This window comes from Hemitrygon akajei, chromosome 8, assembly GCF_048418815.1.
Source record: "Hemitrygon akajei chromosome 8, sHemAka1.3, whole genome shotgun sequence".
NCBI classification, from domain to species: Eukaryota; Metazoa; Chordata; class Chondrichthyes; order Myliobatiformes; family Dasyatidae; genus Hemitrygon; species Hemitrygon akajei.
Window position 1 is genome coordinate 5,743,115 of NC_133131.1, and position 27,606 is coordinate 5,770,720.

Below are 27,606 nucleotides of genomic sequence, written 5' to 3' on the forward strand. Positions count from 1 at the left end.
AAACTCTAGAGAGCAGTTTCTCAGATACTCAAGCCACCCTGTTTGACACTAACATTTATTCCACAGTCAGAGTTACAAAGGTCACATTTCTTCCCCAGTCTGATGTTTGATATGAACAATTCTGAATCTCTTGACCAAGTCTGCATGCTTTTATGCATTGAGTTGCTGCCACATGATTGGCTGATTAGATATTTGCATTAACAAGCAGGTGTACAGGCGGCCACTGAGAGTATATGATCCCTGATTTCCCCCACAGCACAGGGGGAGCATGACATTGGGCTTAACTTTCCTACACTAATTACCCTTCGAATACTATTTTTCCAGGGTCCTTATTAAATCCAAAATACTACATACTGTACCCTAAAGTAATTACCAATACTTCGAGTTAAGTTAGAAAAGCTAAACTGAAGTACCTATCTGTTATGTATTTAATAGTTCAGTGGTATCGTAAATATCTTGTTTGATTAAGCATTGTTTGTTTAAATAATTCATTATGGTTATATGTACGAAGTCTGTGAATGGCATACGTCATCACGCATGGTACGTCATAAACACGTGCCTCGCTTTAAGTAAAAATGAAGTTATACTTGCATTCTCAGCTCTGTGTTTTCCTTTTAATTAGTGTCTGTTTTGAAGTTACAAAACATCTCACCATCTGCTTCCCTTGCAACATGCCAATTTTGTGCTTTCTGTAGTGGATCCCCCTTATTGTCCCTGTGGGAGTATAAAGCTCTCGCTGGTGTAGTTCTTGAGTGTTTCCACTTTCCACCCAACAATTCTCATTCTGTTATCTCCAACTAGGTTCAAGATACTTTGTATTCCTTCCTGAGAGAAACAATGTAAGCAGCATTTCACAATTCAGAATGAATGAAGGACAGCTTTGATTTGGTTTATCTGTGCTTGAGTATCCAGTTATCTCAGTTTAATCTAAACGAATAATATGAGCCTTGCCAGGCTGTGTTGTATGTACAGTGTAGGTTTTCATGCTATGGGTGATAGTGTGGTCTAGCGGTTAGCACAATGCTTTACAGTGCCCTGTGAAATCAGGCTTCAATTTCCGCCACTGTACGCAAGGCGTTTGTACATTCTCCCCATCACTGCTTGAGTTTCCATCTTGTGCTCTGGTTTCCTCCCACGTTCTAAAGACGTGTGGCTAGGTGGATTGTGGACATGCTTTGACCACGCTGGTAACGCGGTGGCATTTGCAGGCCGCCCAGCACAATCCTCACTGATTAGATTTGATGCAGAGTAACAGATTTCATTGTATGTCTCAATGTACATGGACAAATAACTTTAATCTTTTTAAAAAAGGCACAGCATACAATCAACACTACACTATCCACTGTTTGCCTTGTTTCTAAAGGGCCAATTAGTCTTACCAAGAGTAGGTAATAAAGCATAAAAAACAAAGGCCTCTTGACTCATCAGCCAAAATGCTCACGCAACATTCATTTCATCTGCGCTATTCTGGACTCATCATTAACCTTTTTAATCTTTGCAGGGAAGATTCTTAAAATCAAAGTCGAACAGCAATTGATAAGTCCAATTTTTGGAATGTATTCGAATGTAAATCCTTCTGGAGTATATGACTAAGAAGGCAGTGCAGGAGTAAGGAGGTGTTGCATTTTCAGATCTTTCCAGCCTTAAGATGAAGCATGAGCTTAAGGTTTATTTTACTATATTTTATTTAGTGATACAGCACGGAGTAACATGGCGCTAACTGCTATGCTACCGTAACACCCAAAATAGGACCTATGTCACTGTTCCTTTGCAGTACTTGAAGTACATGAAACACAGACAAATTTCACGTCACATGCCAGTGACAATGAACCTGATTCTGATTCTGACAGAACATCCCAGCACAGTACAGACACTTCGATCCATGAAGGTTGTCCTGACTCTTTAACTTACTCTAAGATCAATCAAATCCTTCCCTCCAACATCACGCTCCATTTTTCTATCATCCATCTGCCTATCTAAGAGTCTCTTAAATTCCCCTAATGTATCTGCCTCCACCACCACCTTGGGAGAGTGTACCACACACCCACCACTCTCTGTAAGAAAAACTGTCTGACATCCCCCTATACTTTCCTCCAATCACCTTAAAATTATGCCCTGTCATATTAGCCATTTCTGCCCTGGGAGAAATTCTCTGACTGTTCACTTGATCTATGCTTGTTATAAAGGCACCCTTGTCATAATACATCCTCCATCATCAAATAACTAATTGGTAAATGTGCTTTAGAATTCTTTTTCCAGACCTTTGTCCTTTCCTCTTTCTACATTTTTGAATTGTTCTTTGACAGCTATTTCAGTTTCTACTTCCTATCCATTGCAGTGTCAAATTTATTCTCATAATGATTGAAGTGCAGCTAGTTAGGGCGGGTTTGGTGGATCAGCATGTGTTTTTGCTCTGCACAAAATGGCTGCAAGATTTGCTTAGCTGGAACAGCGATTACACTTCAGAACAGTTCATTGTATACGTAATAATGTGTGTTAATGTGCCACATTAATGAATGCAAGCATTTCGAGATCCTTTTAAAATTTCTGCTGATGTAGAATGGCTCAGTCACTGAATTGATTCAAAATCAAAATCAATAGTATTTTGACATTAGAGGACTCAAAGTATATGGGATAACCATGATCTTATGGAACGGTGAGGAGGCTTGAGATGATGAATAACCATTCATTCTCTGTTCCTGTTACTACAACATCAGCTTTATTTGTCACGTGTATCTCGAAGCTTACGTTTGCGTCGTGGATGAGCTGGGGGCAACACACAAGCGCTCAGCTTCTCCTACCCCATCACTGATATGGACTCACTTTCAAGGACTATTCATCTCATGTTCTCAGTATTTATTGCTCATTTATTTATTATTATTATTATTATTTTGTATTTGCACAATTTTTGCCTTTTGCATACTGGTTAACCGCCCACGTTGTGTGGTCTTCTATTGATTCTATTATGGGTTTATTGAGAATGCTCGCAAGAAAATGAATTTTAGGATTGTATATGGTGACACATGCAAAATGCTGGTGACATATATATGCTTTGATAATAAATTTATTTTGAACTTTGAAGTGTTGTCATGCTTCTGGTGCTAACATAACATGCCCACAACTCACTAGCCATAATCTATATGCCTTTGGAATATGGGGGAAACTGGAGCACACAGAGGAAACCCACATGATTATGGGAGAACGTACTGTACCAGCTCCTTCCTTACAGCCAGTACTGGGAATTGAACTCCAATCTTACAGCTGGTGCCATAAAGTGTTATGCTAACTGCTGTGCTACCACGTTGTGCACTTTCCTATGTTGGTATTTACATTACCGTGGGTTTGCAGGTGGTCTATGTTTAATTCAGTATCCACAGATATACCTTGTTCATAAATGTGTCCATGGCTGTCTTGACTTCTCACTATGATTTGTTTATTTTCAGGTGGAGATTGTGACACATACCGGACCCCACAGGCGTCTGTGGATGGGCCCACAATTTCAGTTTAAGACAATCCATCCTTCAGGACAAACAACAGTGATTTCTTCCAGTTCGTCAGTACTTCAGTCACATGGGCCTTGTGACACACCACAGCCACTAATGGACTTTGATACTGATGACTTAGAGCTCAATAGTCTGAGGTAAGGAAAGAAACAACATTTGTGAACCTTGATGGTGCTGCAGAGCTTTGTTCTGGATGATCCTGGTACCATGTGCCTGAATAGCCTACAACATGGCATAAGGAAATTAAGCTGCTGTCAGCATGACGAGGCTCATTTCAATATTTTGAACATGTGATTTCATGAGTTTCGATAAGGGCTATATATTTGATATGATTGAGCACCCGGTCTAAAGGGGGGCTACTGTACAGGACCGAAAGAAGCTGCAGAGGGTTGTAAATTTAGTCAGTTCCATCTTTGATACTAGCCTACAAAGTACCCAGGACATCTTCAGGCAGCGGTGTCTCAGAAAGGCAGTGTCAATTATTAAGGACCTCCAGCACCTAGCTCATGCCCTTTTCTCACTGTTACCATCAGGTAGGAGGTACAGAAGCCTGAAGGCACACACTCAGCGATTCAGGAACAGCTTCTTCCCCTCTGCCATCCAATTCCTAAATGGACATTGAACCCTTGGACACTACCTCACTTTTTAATATATATTATTTCTGTTTTTGCATTATTTTTAATCTATTCAATATACATATACTGTAATTGATTTATTTTTTTTCTTCTATATTATGTTTTGCATTGAACTGCTACTACTAAGTTAACAAATTTCACAATACATGCCGGTGATAATCAACCTGATTCTGACTAAAGGAGGCCTGGCCACTTTACTGCTTGTTGGAATTGTTCTGTTTTTTTTTGGCATTATACTTTACCAATTTTTTTGGTCTCTTCCAACTTCTGCCTTTTGTTAAGTCTTCATTTTGCCAAGGTGCACGTCGCAGGCACTTTGGGAAATTGCTAGCATCAGGTAAATTAAATCTAAACACTTGATAGTTTCCATACTGCTTCACAATTTGCTGGAAGAGGGACAATTCCTCAGGACACTTCTTGTGGTGTAAACCGATCTGCAGTTTTATTTGGACTGTTCTCTGGACAAAGACCAAATGTTATAGATCATTTGATGAGCTCTGTATTTAGCATCTCCATTTCACAAGTGAGGCCATGTTGGCTGTATTAAGTGCCTGAGTTTCAGCCAATAGAATGCTCCTGTCTCTGGCTCCTAAACAGTAATAGAATTAAGTTCTTACACAACTTCAGCTGCACATTACTGCATTAATTAACATATATTGGCACAGAAAACATCTAATAATTTCTCCAATGAGAAGGAAATCAACTAATAGACCATGAGACAAAGGAGCAGAATTAGGCCAGTCAGCCTATGAGTCTGCTCTGCCTTTCCATCATGGCTGATTTATATTTCATCTCAAGTTCATTCTCTTGTGTTCACCCCAGAACCTTTGATGCCCTTACTATTCAAGAGCTTATCAACTTCCACTTTAAATATATCCACTGACATGGCCTCGACAGCCATTTGTACAATGAATTCCATAGTTTCACCACCCTTTGGATAAAGAAATTCCTCCTAATCTCTGTTCTAAACAAGGGTGAAGAGTATTTTCTGGACAGCAAGATTTCAGGATTCTATCCATAGAATACCTGTTCCACAAACCAATGCCATTTGCAAGATGGGATTCAAAACTCTTTTAACTGTGCTCTTTAACCCAATATGTTATTTCCCACAGACAATATTGTGATAGTTACCAAATAATCTGTTTTAATTATGTTTGTTTTGGGATAAATACTTGTCTTAGGCTAACAAGTAAAATTCAGTTGCTTTTCTTTGAATAGAATTTCTATATTCACCTGAGAGATCAGTTTAAAATCTAATCTAATACTCATTACTTCAGTAGTCAGATCTCTCTTAGAGTATATGGAGGTGCCAGTTTTGATTATGAGCCTAATGGAATAAATTTGCAAACCTTTGGCTGAGAGGTGAAGACGTAGCAAAGGAGCTGAGGTTGCCTGGGAAGGTTCTCTGTACAGAACTGTGAAGCATCTAGCTGTGTGGTGGTCAAAGCTACCTACTTGTAACTCACTGCATAGGTGTTGCCATTTTTATATTTCTGACAGACAATCTGAGCAGCAGGATGCCAAATTCGAGTTGGGCAGATAAGATTAGTGGTAATTTAGTTATTATGTTGAGAGCTCAAGTTATTTTCCTCATCTAGGTATATAACAAGTCCTTTCTCTATATTATTGTGTCAGAATCCAGCCAGTCCGCTCAGAACCTGTTAGCATGCCTGCATCATCAAGGGTAATTGCTGATCGGAGAACTCTTTCAACTGTGATTGATGCTGGATCAGGTAGGAAAGCAAATTTCATTTTTGCTGGGGAAAGGAGGAGGTGGAATACTTTTAACTGCTGGACCTTCGTTGAAAGCTTGTGAAGATTGTTGTATTGTTGGCAAATGCCTTTGATATTTTCAAGTCATTTCAGGAAGTAATACTGTTGTGTTTCAAAGCGTTACTCCTTTTATCTGATGATAAATTGGCACTGGCTGTGTGGTGTGTGAATATATAATCGTTGAATAGCTCAGAGCAACAAGATGATGCATTTATTGATATTCTGTACGTCCTGAGAGTGAGTTTGTTATGTTTACATTAATGTTTTTTTATGGGGAGGTGGGTGTTATTGGCAAGGCAAGCATTCATTTGCAACAGCTTTAACGCCTTTCTGGGAGAAAGCTGACCTCTTCGTTTGGCTTCCTGATACTTGCATTCAAGATCTGGTAGCTTGGAACTCTTGTGTTCTGCTGCAGTACACCTGGAGCACCAATGCCAACTCCCAGAGAATTAAATCAAATCGCAGAGAGAACGTCCTCATTTTGATTGTAAGTAGCAAGTAAGATCATCTCCATTTTCATGTAAAATGACACTATATTGGTGAGCTGAAACAGTCAAAGCCTATTGGTTGGCTCATCTTCACTGATTGGTTCAAATGTTCTTTGGTAACCATTCAAATACTGTGCCCTGGATGCACTGTTGAGATTTTTGGCTGCTTGGTTTTGCTGAAGAAAGGTTTATTTCAAGTGCTGGCTTTGTTCTATCTCTTTGCTCCAGGTCTGATCAGTAGTTATAGGTGAACGACACCGTATTAGTGAAACTGTGTCATGTTTCCTTGTACCTTCAAGCGATTTCACTTGTACGTGACAACATAGAGCTATTTTGGGTGCCTTAGTGTAAATAATTGATGAAAAGCTCTTTAGAATACTTCCTGCAAAAACATAGTAGTTCACTCTGTTACTTTTCCTGTACCTTTATGAATAAGCACATGAAACTCCCTGAACTTCTGTGAGAATCATATGGCTGACAGTGCTCTTTCCCTCTGAAGGGCATGTTTTACCTGTCTGTAAGACAGGAGGGAAACACTTGCTACAAAAATTGATGCTATGAGTTTATCGAGGATCATTGCTGATATTTTCAGGGTGCATCTGCGAGATGTCTTCTTGCTCTGCTTCATAAGCGCTGACAACAGAAAAGGTTTTACTACTGGCATTTCTGCTGCTATATCAGACATATCTGGTAATATTTCCAAATAAGTGTTCACAAGACTATACATCAGGCTTCACCTTTGAATGAAGGGTTAATTCTATTAAGTCTTCAAGTGGAAATTCCATGGGATCAGGTTGTCCACCCCATGGAAAATACTCTCTGTTGACTTAAGTGTAAAATAGAATCAGGTAGGACACAAGACCAGCATTGCACCCAAGCTTGTTCGTTCCCTACAAACAGGACAAGCTAAAATTAACTTTGGACTGCCAAAGATGCATGTGGCAATACATTTTTGGAAAAAAACTTGTTTTTACATTGATTTTAATCTCCCAGTGTGATGTAATCCAGATACACAAATCAAATGACATAAATAAGGGTTGCGAGTCGGTTTCTAAAAACCTTGTACTGTTTGTGGTTGCTCGGTGTTTTTCGGTGAGCCACAAGTTCCTGTTATGTATGATATTTTCTAACAATCTCGCTCGCTGTGCAAGCCCAGTGACACAGTTCAAGTCCATTTTGACTTGAGCTATTTGGATTTGGTGCCACCCAGTTAACAGCAATAAGCAGTGAGTTAATAGTGTAGGACTGTGTAGTTTAACATGTAATTTCTAAGGCACTTTCCAGTTTCACTGTTAACATTGAGGTTTGCTTTGGTCTTCCGCCCAAACCTACTTTTGCCAATTTTCTCAAACATTTATATTCAATCATCTTTCATTATCTTTAATGACCATTTTAAAAAAAACAAAACAAATAGTGCCAAAGGACTAAAGGCAGCATTTTTACTGCGGCTACCAGTCTACAGGACTGATTTTCATCATTTATATTTTCTGGCTGCAATTCGGTATGCTATGGCCAAGAGAGAGGCCCGTCTATGCATACTTTGATACACGCATGGAACTCATCTCCAAGCCAGTAAATTATAAACCCATTGAAAGAATATTATTATAATATCCGTAAGGCCAAAGCAGCAGAGAAAGACTATTAGATTGTGTTTAAAGAGATAGCCAGAAGTCATAGATTGTGTGATAGCACACAATAAATATCAGAATCAGGTTTAATATCATTGGCATACGTCGTGAAATTTGTTCTTCTGCGGTAGCAGTACAGTGCAATATATAATAAAAATGCAAATTACAATAATATATATAATTAAATAAACAGTGCGAAAAGAGTGCAAAAAATTAAAAATAGTGAGTTTTATTGGGCTCGTTGTCCATTCAGAAGTCTGAAGGTGGAGGGGAAGAAGTTATTTCTGAAATGTTGAGTGTGTGTCTTCAGGCTCGTGTACCTCCTCCTCGATGATGGCAATGAGAGACAGCATGTCCTGGGTGGCAGGGGTCCTTAATGATGGATGCTGCCTTTTTAAGGCATTGTCTTGTAAATATGTCATTGATGCTGGGGAGGCTAGTGCCCATGATGGAGCTGGCTGAAGTTCCTGAACTTCTTAAGGAAAGTTGTTGACATCATTAGGAAACCACTATGAATACCAAATTTGAGGTGATTCTCTATGGAATATGAGAAAATTCAATTCTCCCACACCTTCAGCCCTGTTTCTACTTTATTATATGCAATGTTGCAACAACACAAAATGTTTAACTAACTATATACAATATTCAGAATAAAAATAGATCAAGGTGGACAGATAGGAAAAAGTAATGTGCTGAGTATTAACTAGTCTACATTTTAACACAAATGGTAACTCATTTATATTCATGAATTGGCCTATGACTATTTCTATAGAGTTTCTAATGATTAATTTTACGCTGTGTGATTGTATCTGATATAGTTTTTAAAACCATTTCAGGCAAACATTCCACAGTAGTTGTTATTCATGGTTAATAAATGTGCTGTAAGCGTCCAAGAACCATTTTATGCTTGGATCAGGATTTCCATAAAATGCAAATAAACATAAGCAGTTTGTAAATCACTGTAACATGGCCCATTGAAACATCCATTCAGCCACTGCTCCTGAACCCAAACAGAAAACACTGAACAAACTCCATCTTACACAAAAGCAATTAGATTGCTAAATTACCTTGTAATCTTTCCGGAAAACTTGGCAGAAGACTGGGATGTGCTTATTATGTTGAATTTTTTTTTTAAGTAGGTAACTGTAAGATGTAGTAATTGGATGTGAATTTGGCATTTGGGATTTCATGCTCAGATCAGAGTCGCGTACCTTTGGAGCTGTGTAGATATTAGTTTTGGACCGGAGCATTGCTTTTAGAATTCAGAGTGGCTTCAGGATGTGATGATGGTGATATATTACTTAGAAGATAGGAAGAATATGTAAGTATTCAAGTTGCTGCTTCTAAATGTGTTTAAAATGACTAGCTTCTGTAATTTTATACGGACAACAAATCGGGCTGAGTAGTGCATTGCAAACACAGATCGTGCTGTCTGTAAATAGAGTAGTCATTGATTCTTAACCTTTAATTAGTACCATGACTTTATAAAATCATACAGACAACGGGTGATTTTCAGAATAACACCTCTAAGCAAAAGAAATCTAACAACAGAAATGGTCTGTGGCTGACAGGAAAAATTAATGATAGTGTTAAATCAAAAGAAGCAGCTTGTAAAGTTGCTAGAAATAGCAGTAATTCTGTGGTTTGGAGTGATATTAGAAATCAGCAAATGAGTACAAGACATTTGTGAAGAAAAGAAATGTAGAATGCAAGAATAAAATGGTGAGAAACGTAAATATATGTGAATGATCTATTCTTGGGCTTCCATCCGGGTACAGGTATCAAATATAACTGACGTTTCGATGACAAACTCTGCCATCTTCATCAGGAATGATGCTTGGCCGTGTTTAGTCCGGTAGTATTTATACTCCCAAAGTCCGTCCCTCCTGATTGGTTAGTCATCATTCAATCAGGTTTCTGCTCTCCCACCTTGTTTACAATCAAATTCCAGTTAGAGCGAGACCTTTGTCTTTGTTAGTTTTATTTCAATGGCTTTCTTTACCAGGCGGTCCTAAAAACCTTTGGCGCAGAGCAGGAGTTTTGTGCCGTCGGAAGTCAATCCTATGACCATTGCGAATGCAGCATTCTGCTACCGCCGGTTTCTCCGGTAACCCAAATGGATACACCTCCTGTGCGCCTTGATATGGGTTTCACTGTGCATCCTGTTGCAGTCGAGTATGTTCAAATATTCAATTTATGATGGAGGTGGAGAAGAATGGTTGCCTCCTGTTCCTGGACATTCTATTACAATGGAAACTGGACAGTAGCCTTGGACATGGCATCTATCAGAAACCCACTCACGAGAACTTAAACAGCCACCATCAAGCCTCCCACATAGAACAGTTCTTTCTGCTTTGATTAACTATGCGAAAGCTATTTCAGACCCGGAGAGTCTCCTCGAGGAAATAAGATGATTACGCACAACATTCCTACAGGATAGCTGCAAGGTGAAGGAAATCAAGTGGGCCCTTAAAACGGCCAATGGAACAACCAGGAAACCTAACAGCGAGGAGGAACCTGTCACTACTGCCTGTCTCCCCTATGTCCCCATGGTTTCTGCAAAGATCACCAGGATCCAGAAGATATACCGGATTAATACCATCCACAAGCCCGTAAGGAAGATCAAATCACAGCTTATGCAGGTCAGAGATGACCTGAGACTCAGGACAGCTGGTGTTTACAGGATCCCCTGTGAATGTGGAGCAGCATATATCAGCCAGCATGGTGGAAACCCGCATCAAGGAGCAAAGGAGGTGTATCCGTTTGGGTTACCTGGAGAAACCAGCAGTAGCAGAACACTGCATTTGCAATGGTCATAGGATTGACTCTGACAGCACAAAACTCGTGTACTGCGCCAAAGGTTTTTGGGATGGCCTGGTAAAGGAAGGCATTGAAATAAAACTAGAGGAAAAGAATTTTAACAAAGACAAAGGTCTCGCTCTAAGTAAAAACTGGAATTCAATTGTAACAAGGTGGGAGAGCGGAAATCTGATTGGATGAAGACTAATCAATCAGGAGGGATGGACTGCGGGGGTATAAATACCACCAGACTAGACATGCCTAGACATTATTCCTGATCAAGTTGGCACAATTTGTCATTAAAATGTTGGATATAATCGATACCTGTATCTGGCTGGAAGCCTGAGAAGAGTTTATTCATCACACATGCCAAGAAAGCACTAGATCCTTTTTCATAAAATGTGCTGTTAGCAGCTTGATTGTTGTGTGAAACGGAAATGAATAGCAAAGGCAAATATGGTTTCTTACAAACAGAGATAGAACAAGTTATAAGAAGAAATAAAGAAATTGCAGAGACCGTTGACAAAATATTTAATTTCTGTCCTCATGGAAGAAGACACAAACAAGTCTGCCAGTAATACTAGAAAATGAAGGCTGTAGCGACAATGAGGAGCTGAAGAAAATTGTTAAGAAGTTTGTGAGTCTGAAGACTCATAAACCCCAAGGACCTGATGATTATATGCCAACATTTTTTAAAGAGCTGGTCAGAGATATTGGATGCTTTGGTCATTATCTTTCAATGGTCTGTAGGTTCTGAAGGATTCCTGCAGATTGGAGAACAGCAAATATACTACCACTAATGGGGAAAGGAGGGCAAATCAAGACAGAAAGTGACCTGCCTGTTAGCCTGACACCATGGTAAAGGAAATGTGGAATATGCGATGGAGGATATAATTACAGAACATCTAGAAAGGGTAGCATGATTGAGCATTGCCATCATGGATGTATGAAAGACAAATTATATTTGCCTAATCAACCAGACTAAAACTACACAATCAGAGTTTCCTATATTGATATTGATTTATGATCATTGAATAGCAATAAGATCTCAATCAAAGATAATGAATACAGTATACAGAGATGGCAGATATAGGATATAAAAAATCCCAACTGAGTAAATTTTAGTTTTTGTTCATAACCGCTCGATGGGCCAAGTGGCCTAATTCTGCTCCTAGGTCTTGTGGCCTTAAGCTCTATAAAGTCCACACAATACTGTAAATGGTAAGGAGCTGCTTTGTAAGAAGCAAATCAGCTTTGCTCAATAAGCAACAATATGGCCTAAGAGTCCAAAGCCGTAGACCATGTCCTAATATTTCAGTGCAGGACTATTATGACTGAAGGTGCTATCCTTCAGATGAGAGATTGAACAGAAAATTTTGTATATGAACATAAATTGTGGTACAGTTCTTGAGCCTACTGCACAAATAAACTGAAGCAGGGTCTTTCTCTAGAACTCTGGTCAATTTTCTTCTCATCATTGTTTAACTAGTTTGCAAGTTCTTCATTTGTAAACATAGAACATCGCAGCACAGTACAAGCCCATAATGTTGTGCCGATTTTTTAACCTACTCCAAGATCAATCTAACACTTTCCTCCTACTTAGCCCTTCATTTTTCTATCATCCATGTGCCTATCTAAGAGTCTTATAAATGTCCCTAATGTATTGGTCTCCACCACTACCCTTGGCAGGATATTCCACGCACCCACAACTCTGTGTAAAGAACTTACCATTAACACCAACCTCTATACTTTCCTCCACCTTAAAATTATGCCCCCTTGTATTGCCATTTCCATCCTGGGAAAAAGTCTCTGGCTGTCCACTCGATCATCTTGTAACCTCTATCAAGTCACCTCTTAGGCTAGATTAGGTACAAAATCTTAATATAATTGATTGTAGATTCAATAATGAAATAATGTCAGAATGACATGATGATGCTGAATAAATTTGACCCCAAATACGACTATGTTCTGAAATTATCCCTACGTATCTGGAAGTTTGAAAAACAGTTTGCACAAACCTAGTCCCACTTTTCTGTGTGTGGTTCATATCCCTATAAACCTTTTCTGTTAATGTACCTGTTTAAATGTTGTTGTTGTACCTGCCTTGACCAATCCTCTGCACCTCATTCCATATGGAGCAGCCCATGTGGCATGGATAAGCTTGCTTTAGGGGTCCTTTTCCATGCTTATGACTCTGAAGATTCTATAAACTTCATATGAGAATATCTTTTTTAAATGATTTTGTATTTACTAACCAGTTTAAATGGTTAACAGTTTGTTATTTAAATACATTGGCATTAAATATCATTAAGTGACTGAATTAGACTGTAAAACCTGTCGTCTGTTGATGGTGATTATCTAGACAGGTAATGATTAACTCGGCACTATCATCATTGATTTTGTGGTTTCCTTAGCCATTTCATGTCAGGGCCTGCATATTGAATCTGTTGGTCTTAATCGACTTTGTTTGCATTGTATTATCATTAAGAGGCGTTAAGTAATGGACTAGAAGTGATGTTTATGAAGTAAACCAAAACCACTTGAATCAGAATCAGAATCAGGTTTGGTGTCAATGGCATACGGTATGTTGTGAAATTTGTGGTAGGATTTGTGAAATGAAAGGAATATTTTCTAAAATCACAGTAAGGATTGGACATGGTTTAACACAACATGGTATGTTGGGCAGTTAGCCACTACCATAAAATTATTAAAATGTTATTGAAATACTGTAACTCTATTGTCAGCTGTAGAGAAATAAAAAACGAAAGTTTTCTTCAGAGAAAATTTAAGGGTAATTTCAGAATTAGGGGGGGGGGTTTAATAGAAAGAGAGAAATCATTTCAAAGTTTGAAGTAAATTTATTATCAAATTACGTGTATGTCACCATATACTACCCTGAGGTTCATTTTCTTGTGGGCATTCACAGTAAATACAACAGAAAAATTCGTTCAAACAATTAGAGTAACACATACAAAGTGCTGGAGGAACTCAGCAGGTCAGGCAGCATCTATGGAGAGGAATAAATATTCGGCATTTTGGGCTGAGACCCCTCCTCAGCCCAACAACCTGAGTTCCAATAACTGGAAAAGTACAATGGTGGAATATGACTATGAGTTATTCTATGATTCTGTGATTTTAACGTGATAATCACATAGTTCCTCTCTGTGATTCAGTGATTGGAATTAGGAACGGCATTGTGAAAGATGGAACCAGGAAGTAGATCCTGTGGAGGCTTTTGGTGAAGTGGCAAGGTAAAGAACTTGAGACAGATTTTCACAATGCATGCATGTGATAGCTGAAAGCTTGATGGCATTGGAGCAAAGGGAGGGGGAGAATGAATCACAAAAAAAAAACAGATTGCGGAGATAAAATGAAGCTAGACTAGAAATTTCCTCATCATACAAAAGTAAATAGTTTTCCAAAATTTGAGGTAGCAGAGATAAAGGAAGAATTGTAATTTCTATAAATTCCGCAATCAATGAAATATTCTTAAAGTATTATCACTGTAGAGATGTGGGGGGTGGGGGAGGTACTCCTAACATTTCTGCATGACTGTGTCTCATGAAGAGGGAAATGTTCTTGGCAGTGTTGTGTGGAGAAAGAGTTATGGGCTAATGACCCATTTCTTTAGCCAGAGGGTGGTGAATCTGTGGAATTCATTGCCACAGGCGGCTGTGGAGGCCAAGTCTTTATGTATATTTAAGGCAGAGGTTGATAGATTCTTGATTGGTCAGGGCATGAAGGGATACGGGGAGAAGGCAGGAGATTAGGGCTGAGAGGAAAATTGGATTAGCCATGATGAAATGGTGAAGCAGACTTGATGGGTTAAATGGCCTGATTCTGCTCCTATGTCTTATAGACTAGATGTCTGATAACCTGAGATGCTACCCAACTTGCTGAGTTCCTCCAGCAGATATTTGTTGTGGCCTGCAAGAAAATGAGTCTCCAGGTAGTATATGGTAAGATATACATACCTTAAGAATGAGTCCTGCTGAAGGGTCTCGTCCTTTTCTGGTTGGCTGCCAGTGAGTAGTGGTGTTCCACAGGGATTGGTGTTGGGACCACTTCTTTCTGTGCTGTATATTAATGTTTAGATGATGGAATAGATGGCTTTGTTGCCAAGTTTGCAGATGATACAAAGATTGGTGGAGGGGCAGGTAGTGTTGAGGAAACAGGTAGGATGCAGAAGGACAGGCAGGTTAAGAGAATGGGCAAGAAAGTGGCAGATGATATACAGTGTTGGAAAATGCATGGTCATACACTTTGGTAGTAGAAATAAATATGCGGACTATTTTCTAAATGGGGAGAAAATCCAGGAATCTGAGATGCAGCGGGACTTGAGAGTCCTTGTGTAGAACACCCTAAAGGTTAACTTGCAGGTTGAGTCGGTGGTGAGGAAGGCAAATGCCATGTTAGCATTCATTTCAAGAGATCTAGAATACAAGAGCAAGGATGTGATGTTGAGGCTTTATAAGGCACTGGTGAGGCCTCACTTTGAGTATTGTGAGCAGTTTTGGGCCCCTCATCTTAGAAAAGCTGTGCTGGCATTGGAGAGGATCCAGAGGAACTTCACAAGGATGATTCCAGGAATGAAAGGGTTATCATACGAGGAACGTTTGTTGGCTCTGACTCTGTTCTCACTGGAATTCAGAAGGATGAGGGGAGGTCTCATTGAAACCTTTCAAATGTTGAAAGGCCTAGACAGAGTAGATGTGGAAAGGATGTTTCCCATGGTGGGAGAGTCTAGGACAAGAGGGCACAGCCTCAGGATAGAGGGACATCCTTTCAAAACAGAGATGCAAAGAAATTTTGTTAGCCAAAAGGTGGTGAATTTGTGGAATTTGATGCCACGTGCAGCTGTGGAGACTAGGTTATTGGGTGTATTTAAGGCAGAAATTGATAAGTTCTTGATTGGACATGGCATCAAAGGTTACGGGGAGAAAGCTGGGAACTGGGTTTGAGGAGGAAATAGAGAAAAAGGATCAGCCATGATTGAATGGCGGAGCAGGCTCAATGGGCCAGATGGCCTAATTCTGCTCCCATGTCTTATGGCCTGAAATGTCAACTGTACTCTTTTCCATTGATGCTGCATCTGAAGATTTTCTCTTGTTTGAGAATAAATGTTACTTTGAATTAGACTTTAGTCTGTATTTTATTTTCTGTACATAACACTGGTCTGTACTTTTCCCAGTATATGCTGTGATTAAAAGGCTATGCGGCACCTTCTGAAGCAGCATTTAGGTAATGCAGTACTTCTTTGAAAGATAGTAATTGGTGTGAGGTTATCTTGTGCCAAGTGATTTCTTGTGGTGATAACCACCGATAATATCAGAACACGTGTGCCTTGCAAGAAACAAGTTATTGGAAGACTTCTTAAGTCTGGCAGTATATCTGGAGGCATAGCGAGAGTCAACATTTCAGATTGAGTCCTTGTATCAGTCCTGAGAGTGTGAAGGGGAGATATCTAATATCTAGCGGTGAGGGGGAGTGAGAGACAGGATCTGGTAAATTGTCGGTGGAACCAGGTGAGAAGGGACTGGTGGATAGGTGTGTACTTTCATTGTTATTAAAAGGTGAAAACATCACAATGACCTGTTGTTTTTCACTGTTAACATTATGATGTGGGAGTTGTCTTAGCTGAATGGCTGAGTATGTACAGAAATCAACATTTGGAACTACATGTGCATCTGTGTTCTCCTAACTTGTTCTTATTATAATCATGAGTCTTTCTACTCTGTGTAGCTTTACTATTTTGAGTGTGGAAAGAAAAGAATCCAACAAAAAAGTACCGGTTTAATAGAGTAACACACATGCATGTTAAAGATTTAAATATGAAAGGGAATGGGTTGGTTTGGATTAGTGCATGTTAAACTGGATGATAAATTTTTATAACCTTCTGTGAACCAGGAAGTGATTCTCCAGATATGGCTGCTGCAGTTAGATCGATGGAAGTTTATGAGTCGATGTTTATCTAGCACTTTGAATGCTTGCTGTGGTGCCTTCTCTTATCAGACTTCATCGTTATGTCTAACCAAAAAAAACATCAAGCAGGCCTTTATGTTAATTTTATTGCTAATTATAATTAAGGCTGAACCATTAGGGCCTTTGATGTTTCCTTCCCTTGTATTGTTTTTACCTTTTCAAAGTAATTGTTTAACTGTTGATCTCCCGAAATGGTGTCAATGTATTTTCCATCCAGACTCTTCGTCTTTTATTATGCCAGACTGTGGTGATGGTAATGTCCAATCTGCTAGTCTTTTAAAAATAGAACTGCAATCATTTGGAATGAATTAATTCCTTCGACTCACAGGCAAGCCTCTGATCTCTGGAGTCAAGGTGAAAGTGAATTTATTATCAAATAAGTACCATATACAACCTTGAGATACATTTTCTTGCAGGCATTCTTAGGAAAATAAAGAAATACAATAGAATTTATGAAAAAAGTATACATAAACAAAGACTGACAACCAACCAATGTGCAAAAGTAGACAAATTGTGCAAATAAAAAAATAAATACCGGTAATACTGAGAACACGAGTTGCAGAATAAGTTGTGGAATCAATTCAATGTTATGGTGAGTGAAGTTATCCACACCAGTTCAGGAGCCTGATGGTTGAAGGATAAGAACTGTTCTTGAACCTGGTGGTGTGGGACCTAAGGCTCCTGTATGGTACCCAATGGTAGCAGCGAGAAGGGAGCATGGCCCGGATAGTGGTTGACCTTGATGGTGGATTCTGTAGTAGTGCTCCTTCTAGATGTGCTCAGCGGTGGAGGGCTATGTCTGCGCTAGACTGGGCTGTAGAATTCTCCATACCTGAGTATTGGTGTTTCCATACCAGGCCATGATGCAACCAGTTAGGATACTCTCCACTGAGGAGGTATAAAAGTTCGTCAAAGTGTTTGGTGACAAGCTCAGTCTATGCAAATTTCTTTGAAAGTAGAGGCACTGTTGTGCCTCATTTGTGTTGGAGGACTTATTTTAACTGCATGAAGTTGGAGCATGTCCCAATTAAAATTGAGCAGCTTCATACCCCTTGTCTTTCAGCAAAATTATTTCTCCAGCATCATCTTTGTCAGCAGATCTCTAAATGTGGCATTGGGGCAAAGGGAAGTGCACACACATGCCATCAACTCCTCACCTAAACTTCCTCAGGTTAGGCAATCTTGGAAAATGAATTCAACAAGTACATGAAAATCAGAAACACTGCAGATGCTGGAAACCTACAAACTTTGTAAATAAAGACAGAAGTACTCGGCAAATCAGGCTGCATCTGTGCAAAGAGAAATAGAGTTAACATTTCAGGTTGAAGACCCTTCCTCCACGAGTTATGGGAACAACAAGATAACCTGTTGACCCTTATTGTTCCTGCTCACCTTGGCAGATGACCCAAGGAGATCACCAACAACAGAAATAAGTCTTGTAAGGTAACTACATTTCAGTGGAAAGTAGATAGAGAAAAAAGTAAACATTCCTTAAATATAAGGCTTTGCTTTTACTGATCCCTTTGTCACCTGGAAGCCATTTGATTCCTGCAGAGGGATCACTCAGCATTAAACATTGCATTGTATAGCTCAGTGTGAGACTGGTGTGTTAGAGTGGGAAGAATGCTGGTTTAGAACTGGAGCTTGGATCTACTATTCAGAGCACTCTCATTGGTTGCATCATCGTCTGGTATGGAGAGGCCACTGCGCATTATCAGGAAAAAGCTGCAGAGGGTTGTAAACTCAGCCAGCCTCCCCATAATTGATGGATGCCACATTTTGAGGACTGCTTCAAAAGGCAATGCCTCAACAAGGCCTCGTCCATCATGAAGGACCTGCACCACCCAGGACATGGCTTCTTGTTACTTCCATCATGGAGAACACATTTAACATTTCAGGAACAGCTTCCTCCCCTCCACCATCAGATTTCTAATCGTACAATGAGTCCGTGAACATTACCTTACTATTTTTGCTCTTTAGTTTAAATTTATTTTTATATATTTCTTACTGTAATTTGTAGTACATTTTCTGTATTGCACTATACTTCTGCCAGAAAACAACAAATCTCACAACATGTGTCAGTGATAATAAAGCTGATTCTGATTCTGCTGTGCGCAGTCGTAATGGACAACTTGCAGAAAGATCCAGCATATGTAATGATCTTACAGAAATTGTAGGTGTCAGGTTCACGATGCAAGTTTTATGTTTCTTTGATAAGCCTCGCATAAATGGAAACTGAAGAAAATGGAATTGGCTTGGTTTTTCTGTTGACAAGGATGCACTGCCTTAGCAAAGTAACTTTTCTAATCTAATTTGAGAAAGGTAAACCCTGCAATTAGAATGCCGCGTCTTCATCTATCACTGTAAGTTGCAAATGGGAAGCACTAAGCAGCCATTTCAAAGAATACGTGGAACCTCCTTTTAACCTTTTGAATGGTGATGAGGGAGGAGGTGAAGGGGCAGGTGTAATACTTGTCCTGCTTGCAGGGGTGAGTGCCAGCCGAAAAGTCAAAGTAAATATATTATCAAAGAACGCAACTGCCACCATATACCACCTCAAGATTAATTTTCTGGCAGGCATTTACAGGAAGATATAGAAATACTAAAGAATTTATGAAAAAACTATACATAAACAAAGACTGATGAACAACCAATGTGCAATTGAAGAAAAATAAATAATACTGAGAATATCACTTGTAGAGTCCCTGAGAGTGATTCTGTAGGTGGTGGAATCAATTCTGAGTTGAGGTGAGTGAAGTTATCTACACTGGTTCAGGGTTGTAGGATAATAACTGTTCCTGCTGTCTGGTAGTAACAGCGAGAAGACAGCATGGCCTGGATGATGGGGAGGAACAGTGGAGAAGGGAGTCACCTAGAGATTGATCTTTGCAGAAAGCAGGGGGGGGAGGGAGAAAAAGATGTGTTTAGTGGTAGGAACCTGTTGAAGATGGCCAATGTTACTGAGAATGATGTGCTAAATGTGGATGCTCATGGGGTAAGAGGTAAAGACAAGAGGAATTCTATCCCCATTATGGCGGTAAAGGGCACATGTCCGGGAAATGGAGGAGATGCAGGTCATTTGCTTTCTTGGGGGATTTTTTTTTCTTTTGTTCTAAGTGAAATAGAGAAACAGAAAAATTCAGATACAAAATATCAAAGTCCATTTCTTACTGCTCATTGTTGCCATCAGGAAGGAGGTTCAGGAACAGCTATTACCCCTCAACTATCAGGCTCTTGAACCAAAGGGGGTAACTTCACTCAACCTCACTCACCCCAACACTGAACTGAACACGAATTATGGACTCACTTTCAAGGACTCTTCATGTCATGTTCTCAATATTTATTGAATATTTGTTTATTTTTCTTTTTGTATTTGTACAGTTTGTAGTCCTATGCACATTGGCTGTTTGTCCACCTGGTGTGCTGTTTTTCATTGCTTCTGTTCTGCTTTGTTTATGCACTGTGAATGCCCACAAGAAAATGAATCTCAGGGCTGTATATGGTGACATATATGTACTTCAATAATAAATTTAATTGAACTTTGAACTTTAGACTTCAAAGCACACTTCGCTATATGTTACCTTGAATTTTGAAACAAACTAAAAAAGAATACGAAAGTTCAGAATTAGATACATTCAGAACACCTCAGCCAATAACTGGATTTCTTGTATGCTGTGAGCATAATGAACTCTGGATGTTTTATAATGTGTTCCTGGATATAAATTATAAAATATAGTCAATGTCTCATGAAAAAATTTTTTGTAAATGTAGCGGGTTATAAGTGCGTTTTCTTTCTATTGGAAATGAGATTTAGGAAGTAAAGGTGTCTGGTAAATCACTGGGAGTATGGGACAGAAAGTGATGCTTCAGTCATTGAAAACACAAAAAAACTCAGGGTCCGGGGCAGATCTCCCCAGTGCCACAGGCTAGAACTGATAAGGCTGACTGGTCACCGGTTTCCAGTTACAGGCACTGAGAGTTCTGAGAAGGCCTGGCGTCTATAGCTACTTAAAAGCTATCCGTGCCTGAGTGGAGACGGCCTGTGCTTGGGGGTCGGCAGTGCAGCGAAGTGTAATCAATATGGTCTGGAGTCCTTGACCTGGGCCTGTAATTACCTTGGGAGGGATAAAGGCAGTTTGTTGTGGCAAATAGTGACTGCTTTCAGGTCCAACGAGCGTGGCTGTGCCTTGGGAATGCAGGTTGAAGGCAGAGAAACCCTGCCCTTTGGTATCATTGACAGCAGTTAGGATGGATTTAATAAAGCAAGGAAAGGTTTTCTCAGGATATACCACCTGTCTGTATGTTGAGCACCACCCTGAGCAAAGAATAATATATCAGCATGAATCGGGCTGCAGTCAACCAGCACACATCATCCAATGTCAGAATCATTTTGAAATGATAAACTGCAACATATTGATGCAATTACAAAGAAGGCACAACAATGGCTATATTTCAACAGGAGTTTGAGGAGACTTAGTATGTCACTAAAGACTGGCAAATTTCTACAGGTGTACTATGGAGAGCATTCTAACTGGTTGCATCACTGTCTGGTGTGGATGGGCTACTGCACAGGATCGGAGAAAGCTGTAAACACAGTCAGCTCTATCTTGGGAACTAGCCTCCCCAGCATCGAACATACCTTCAAAAGGCGATGCCTCAAAAATGCAGCGTCCATCATTAAGGAACTCCATTACCTAGGACTCATTGCTATCATCAAGGAGGTACAGGAACCAGAAACCACAGGCTCAGCATTTCAGGAACAGCTCTTCCTCTCCATCATTAGATTTCTGAATGGACAATGAACCCATGAACATGACCTCACTATTTTTTAAAGTCTCTTTTTGCACTACTTACTTAATTTAATATTTTTATATATTTCTTATTGTAACTTACAGTTTTAAAAAAAATTGTTATGTATTTCAATGTACTGCTGTCACAAAACAAATTTCACAATATATGCCGGTAATATTAAACCTGTTTCAGACTCTGGTTCTGCAAGTTTCTCTCAAATTATTAATACCCCAGTATTGTGTTGTAGTGCAGGATGTACCCCATTCTAACTGCTATAATATATAATAAGAAGTTGTTACTTTTGGTGTACTGAGTCGAGCTATTCAGTCATTGTCCCAGTGCCAATGGGAATGAAATTGAATGAGCTCATAGCAGCTAATGTATCCAATAGCCATTTCCTTAAGGTTTTCACTAAAGGCTAAATGCCCTGCATTACTGGGGATAATCCACAAAGATTTATGGACTCCAACATCAACAAGGTGCCATTAATGTTTAAAAGAAGCAAATCTCCAGGGACAGAACATTAGGGTACTGAGAACAAGCAGGCAATATTAGTGAAGTGCTGAGAGTGGTCATGAGAGTGACTAACTGCTGGACAAGCTATGCCAGACTGAAAACAAGATGCAATTCAGAAAAAGTGATGAATTACATCTGAATGATACTGATGTATTTGTTATATCAATAATAATTAATAATCATAATCAATACCCAATACTTGTACCCAGTGGCCACTTTATTAGGTACATCGGTACACCTGTTCATTAATGTAAATATCTAATCAGCAAATCACGTGGCAGCAACTCAATGCATAAAGGCATGCAGACATGGTGGAGAGGTTCAGTTGTTGTTCAGACCAAACTTCAGAATGGGGTAGAAATGTGATCTAAGTGACTGTGACCATGGAATGATTGTTGATGCTAGACGGTGTGGTTGAGTATCGCAGAAACTGCTGATCTCTTGGGATTTTCACACACACACCAGTCTCTAATGATACAACAAACAGAAAAAAAACCTGCAGTGAATGGCAGTTCTGTGGGTGAAAATGCCTTGTTCGTGAGATAGGTGAGAGAAAGATGGCAAGACTGGTTCAAGCTGTCAGGAAGGCAACAATAACTCAAATAACCAGATGTTATAATAGTGATGTGCAGAAAAGCATCTCTGAGCACACAAGAGCTCAAACCTTGAAGTGGATGGGCTACAGCAGCAGAAGAAGATAAACATACACTCAGTGGTCACTTTTTTAGGTACAGGAACTACTTAATAGAATTGGCCCTGAGTGGATATGAGGATTGTTAAATGATAATCCAGTGAAGAATTGTCATTAACAGAAAGATTCTAGTCACAGTTTCCTTACTGAATGTAAATTGAAGGGGAGAGTTCAGATAAAACCTGGATAGTGATACTTTGGTTGAGGTGTTTGGTGGAAGGTGTGATGACAGGACAAATGGTCTGCTGCCAATCCTGCTGTTCCTAATGTACTCACAGACCTACTTCCATTTCAGTTGACCACCCAAGAAAGGAAACACAGGAAAACATTTCAAGCATTTGACATTTAAAAAGAATCGACTTTGATGTAACTATACGTGAGCGCAGTAAATTTGGGTTTGAAGTGTCTGGATGGATGTTGCTTTATTTCCCATATCGAAGATTAGCTTGATTTGTCACATGTAATTGAAACATACAGTGAAATGCGTCATTTTGCTTCAAATTAAATCAGCAAGGATTGTGCTCTGGGGGCAGCCCAGTACCAACATATTATGCCCATAACTCACTAACCCTAACCCATGTGCTTTTAGAATGTGGGAGGGAACCTGGCGGAAACCCATAGGGTACAGACTCCTTACAGACAGCGGTGAGAATCGAAACTCCGATCTTGTAGCTGGTACACTGTAAAGCATTGCACTGACTGCTATGTTACTGTACCACCCAAAGGCTTATTTCTAATATATTCTAGATCAATGTTATCATATTTATCATCATAGAAGTAGCATAAGAAGCCACAGGCAAATGCAATGCTTAACATTGTGATTTATGGTGTCACCTGAGTCCAAGATGCTATTTCACTGTGAGTAATCTAATTGTGACATTGGCTTTAAATTAATTTAATTTCAGGAGTGAGTTTTCTTTTTGTTTTGACCTCTTTTCACATGTGATCAGCAATGCTGAACAAGTAACAAAGGGTTGATGCAATCTTGATGTTTTTGCGGAAAAGTGAGTGTATCATATCAATCTCAATAAGAGTGGGTAGTGTATCAGTTCAGGAAACCTTGGCTTGTCTAAATGAGTGGATGAGCTGCACATTCTGAAGACTTCATCCCAGCCCTGGTCCCTTTTGACAATGTTCCATTGAGCTGGGAATTGATTGTTCCAATAATCAGGTCAGCCTCCTGATCTGTGCACTGTGCAGGTGGTTATAGCCTGTCACATGGAGCATGGGAGCACAGGTTCTACAGGAGAATATACTGTAGTCTGATGTACACCCAGCAGTAATGCTTGGAGCTGGATAACTGACCCCTCTGACAGACAGAGGAGCACTGACCTTCTATCATAATGCTGACAGACCCATTACTTAAATAGGAGTATAAATACTCAAACATAAACCCCCCCCCCCCCCAAAAAAAAAAAGCCATGTTTTCCTTCAATGCGGAAGGTGCTGGCACTGAATTCAGTCCCAGCCATCAGGTCTTTTCTTTCTATATTGTTTCTTATCTCATTTTCTTTGGGATTCTATCATTGCACTCACCTACATGGAACCCATATGGAATGATCTTCATTAACTAATTGGGCACTACGGTAGTGTAGTGGTTAGCGTGACCCTATTACAGATTGGGCTGTTGGAGTTCGAAGTTCAATTCTGACGCTGTCTGTTTGTACATCCTTCCTGTGAGTGCATGAGTTTCCTTGGGTGCTCCAGTTTCCTCCCATGGTCCAAAGACATACCGATTAATAAGTTAATTGGTCATGTACATTGTCCTGCGATTAGGGCAGTGTTGAATAGATGGGTTGCTGGGTGGCACAGCTCGTTGGGCCAGAAGAGCCTGTTCCACGTTGTATCTCTAAAATAACAAATGAAATAGAAATTAATAATATGTTAATTAATTATTACTTCACAGCACTGCATAGTCAATTTAACCTTAAATGATTTAACCTTTTGTGGAGAAGTCTTAAGACCAGAGGGCACAGCCTCAGAATAGAGGGACATCCGCTTAGAACAGAGGTGAGGAGGAATTTCTTTAGCCAGAGGATGGCGAATCTGTGGAATTCATTGCCATGGATGTCTGTGGAAGCCAAGTCGTTGGGTATATTTAAAGCAGCGGTTGATAGATTCTTGATTAGATAAGGTGTCAAAGGTTACGGGTAGAAGGCAGGAGAATGGGGATGGAGAGGGATAATGAATCGACCATCATGGAATGGTGGAGCAGACTCAATGTGCCAAAATTCTTTTCCCATGTCTTATGATCTTAATGATTCAAGATTCATTTATTATCAAAGAGCATTCCTGATGAAGCATTGTTCCACTTGGATGAGGCTTTGAAAGTAACCAGGAGACACAATATAATCTGGCTATGGGATTTTAAAGTTCATTACTAGTGGCTTGGTTGCACCACCCCTGACCGAGCTGGCTAAATCCTGAAGGGACTAAGAGGTATGGTAAGAAGAGCAGCATGCTAACGTAGTGCCAGTGGTCAGAAGATCTGGGTTCAATTCCTGCCACTGTCTGTAAAGAATTTGAACGTTCTCGCCATGAGTTTCCTCTGTGTGCTCTGGTTTCCTCCCACATTCTGAAGGCATATGGGTTAGGATTCGTAGGTTGTGGGCATGCTATTTTGGCGCAGGAAACATGATGTCACTGCGGACTGCCCCAGCCCATCTTTGGGCCGTGTTGGTGTTGATGCAGACGACGCATTCCACTGTATGTTTCAATATTTCAATGTATATGTGACAAAGTTAATTTTTAATATCTCTCTTTAGAAAGGAGTTTTGGAATGAGTGTTGTTGCTTTGCACAGGAGGGCTTTGGACAGGCTCTTACTTAGGTCAGGCGTAGAAGGATTTGACCCAAATGCGGGAAAATGGAATTAATGTAGAAGGGAGCAAAAAGTTCAGCATGGACATGCTGGACTGAAAGGCTGATTTCTGTCCTTTTTAACATGGCAGGAGACTGACTTGCAGCAGTTAGTCAGAAAACAAATACAGAGGGTAAACCATAGACACGAGAGATTCTGCAGATGCTGGAAATCCAGAGCAACACACACAAAATGCTGGAGAAGCTCAGCAGATCAGACCGCATCTATGGAGAGTATTTAACAGTCAATGTTTCAGGCCGAGACCCTTCATCAGTTCTCTATTGAAATCATCCTCACCAGTTTACCTGTGGGAGATGCATCAGTCCACAGTAACATTGATAGAAGTGACATGTGGACACTGTGCTTGTGGAGAAAAACTTCTATCTGTACATTGACACTCTGTTGTGTTATGTGCCTAAATGGGAAAGACAGGGTGAGATCTAGTAGGTCAAAATAGGCATCCGTAAGGTGCGCAGGACTATCAACATAGATGTGTGCCATCTTCAGCATCTTGTCTATCCCACATTCTCCATTAGTGTGCAGTCCCTAAGGTAGTTGTACGTTGAGTTTAATGTTAACTGGCAACTCCTGTGACACTGCTGGTGCTAAACTGGATCGGTCTCTGCCTTTCCTTTGGATTCAACAGCTGCATGGAGAGGAGGAGCCTGCTGTATGGGCAACAGCTGGCTGTCCGTATCACGCTGGCCTCACATACACAGCTAGGATGCAATATCCATGGCAACCCCAACCAACGGAGGGCCTCCACCATCAGTATCCAGCCAAGGGATCAACTCCAGTTCAGTGACGACTGCAGAAGAGCATTATGTCTCAAGCTTACATAAAGTTGAAGTGTCAATTGAACTGTATCATGACAATTGTGAGAATGTGCATGCAGACGGTTGATCGCTCAGCTGTCTGTGAGGAGTTTGTGCATTCTCCCCATGACCACTTGGGTTTCCTCTGGCTGCTCTGCTTTCCTGCTGCATTTCCAAAGATGTGCAGTTAGGGCTAGTAAGTTGGGAGTATGTGATGCTGGTGCTGGAGGTATAGCGATACTCCCTGTCTGCCCAAAACCCTGCTGATTTAATTTGATACAACGATGCATTTCACTGTATGTTTCGATGTACATGTGATAAATAACTAACGCCCTTCCCTTGGACAACATTGGTGGCGTGGAGAGGGGGGACTTGCAGCTTGGGCAACTGCCAGTCTTCCATACAATAAACCTTGCCCTGGCTTGCGCCCGGGAAACTTTCCAAGGTATAAACCCATGGTTTATCGAGACTAACGAAGGCCTATCTACCTAGATAAATAGAGTTAATCTTTAAAAAAAATCTCTTCAAAAATGTTGTTGTTGTTGTAGTTGTGTTGTTCTGTAAACATGGTGAGCATGCTATGTTGGTGCCAGAATGTGTGGCAACAGTAATGGGCTGCCTAGCACAATCCACTGATTTGATGTAAACAGTCCATTCACTGCATGTTTTGATTTGCATGAGATAAATAATGCTTATCTTTTGGAAAAAGTATCTCTTTAAAAATTTAGTTGCCATTCTTCTGTTGTTCTTGTTGCTTGTGTCGTTCTGCTGAACATTGTGGGCAGGTTATATTGGCACTGGAATGTGTGGGGACACTTGCGGGCTGCCCTCAAAACATCCTGAAATTGTGTTGGTTGTTAACACAGGCAAGGCATTTCACATAGTTTTGATATAGATGTAACAAATAAAGCTAATCTTTAAAGATCTTTTGATCTTTCAATATCTGTACCATGGTACATAACTGGACGGAAGTATCCTGGTGCCATTATAAATCAAGAACTGTTTGTGCACTCCTTTGATATGATGCTAATAGTTATTCATAGTGTCATTTGTGAAAAGCACACAGAGGAAATAAGGAAAAGAGGGCAGAAAATGTTATTACCATATTAATAATGTCTATACATTT

At 40.0% G+C, this 27,606-nt stretch overlaps 1 protein-coding gene across 5 annotated transcripts in view; it reads left to right on the forward strand.

Moving 5' to 3' along the window:
* The window catches only part of bcas3 (BCAS3 microtubule associated cell migration factor), a 928,098-nt gene that overhangs the window by 530,104 nt on the left and 370,388 nt on the right, over positions 1 to 27,606 (forward strand). For all 5 annotated transcript variants that reach the window (XM_073053122.1, XM_073053127.1, XM_073053125.1 and 2 more), the window contains 2 exons: positions 3,444 to 3,640; positions 5,774 to 5,871. In XM_073053122.1, the coding sequence (XP_072909223.1) occupies positions 3,444 to 3,640; positions 5,774 to 5,871 (295 nt within the window). The remainder of the gene's footprint in view (positions 1 to 3,443; positions 3,641 to 5,773; positions 5,872 to 27,606) is intronic.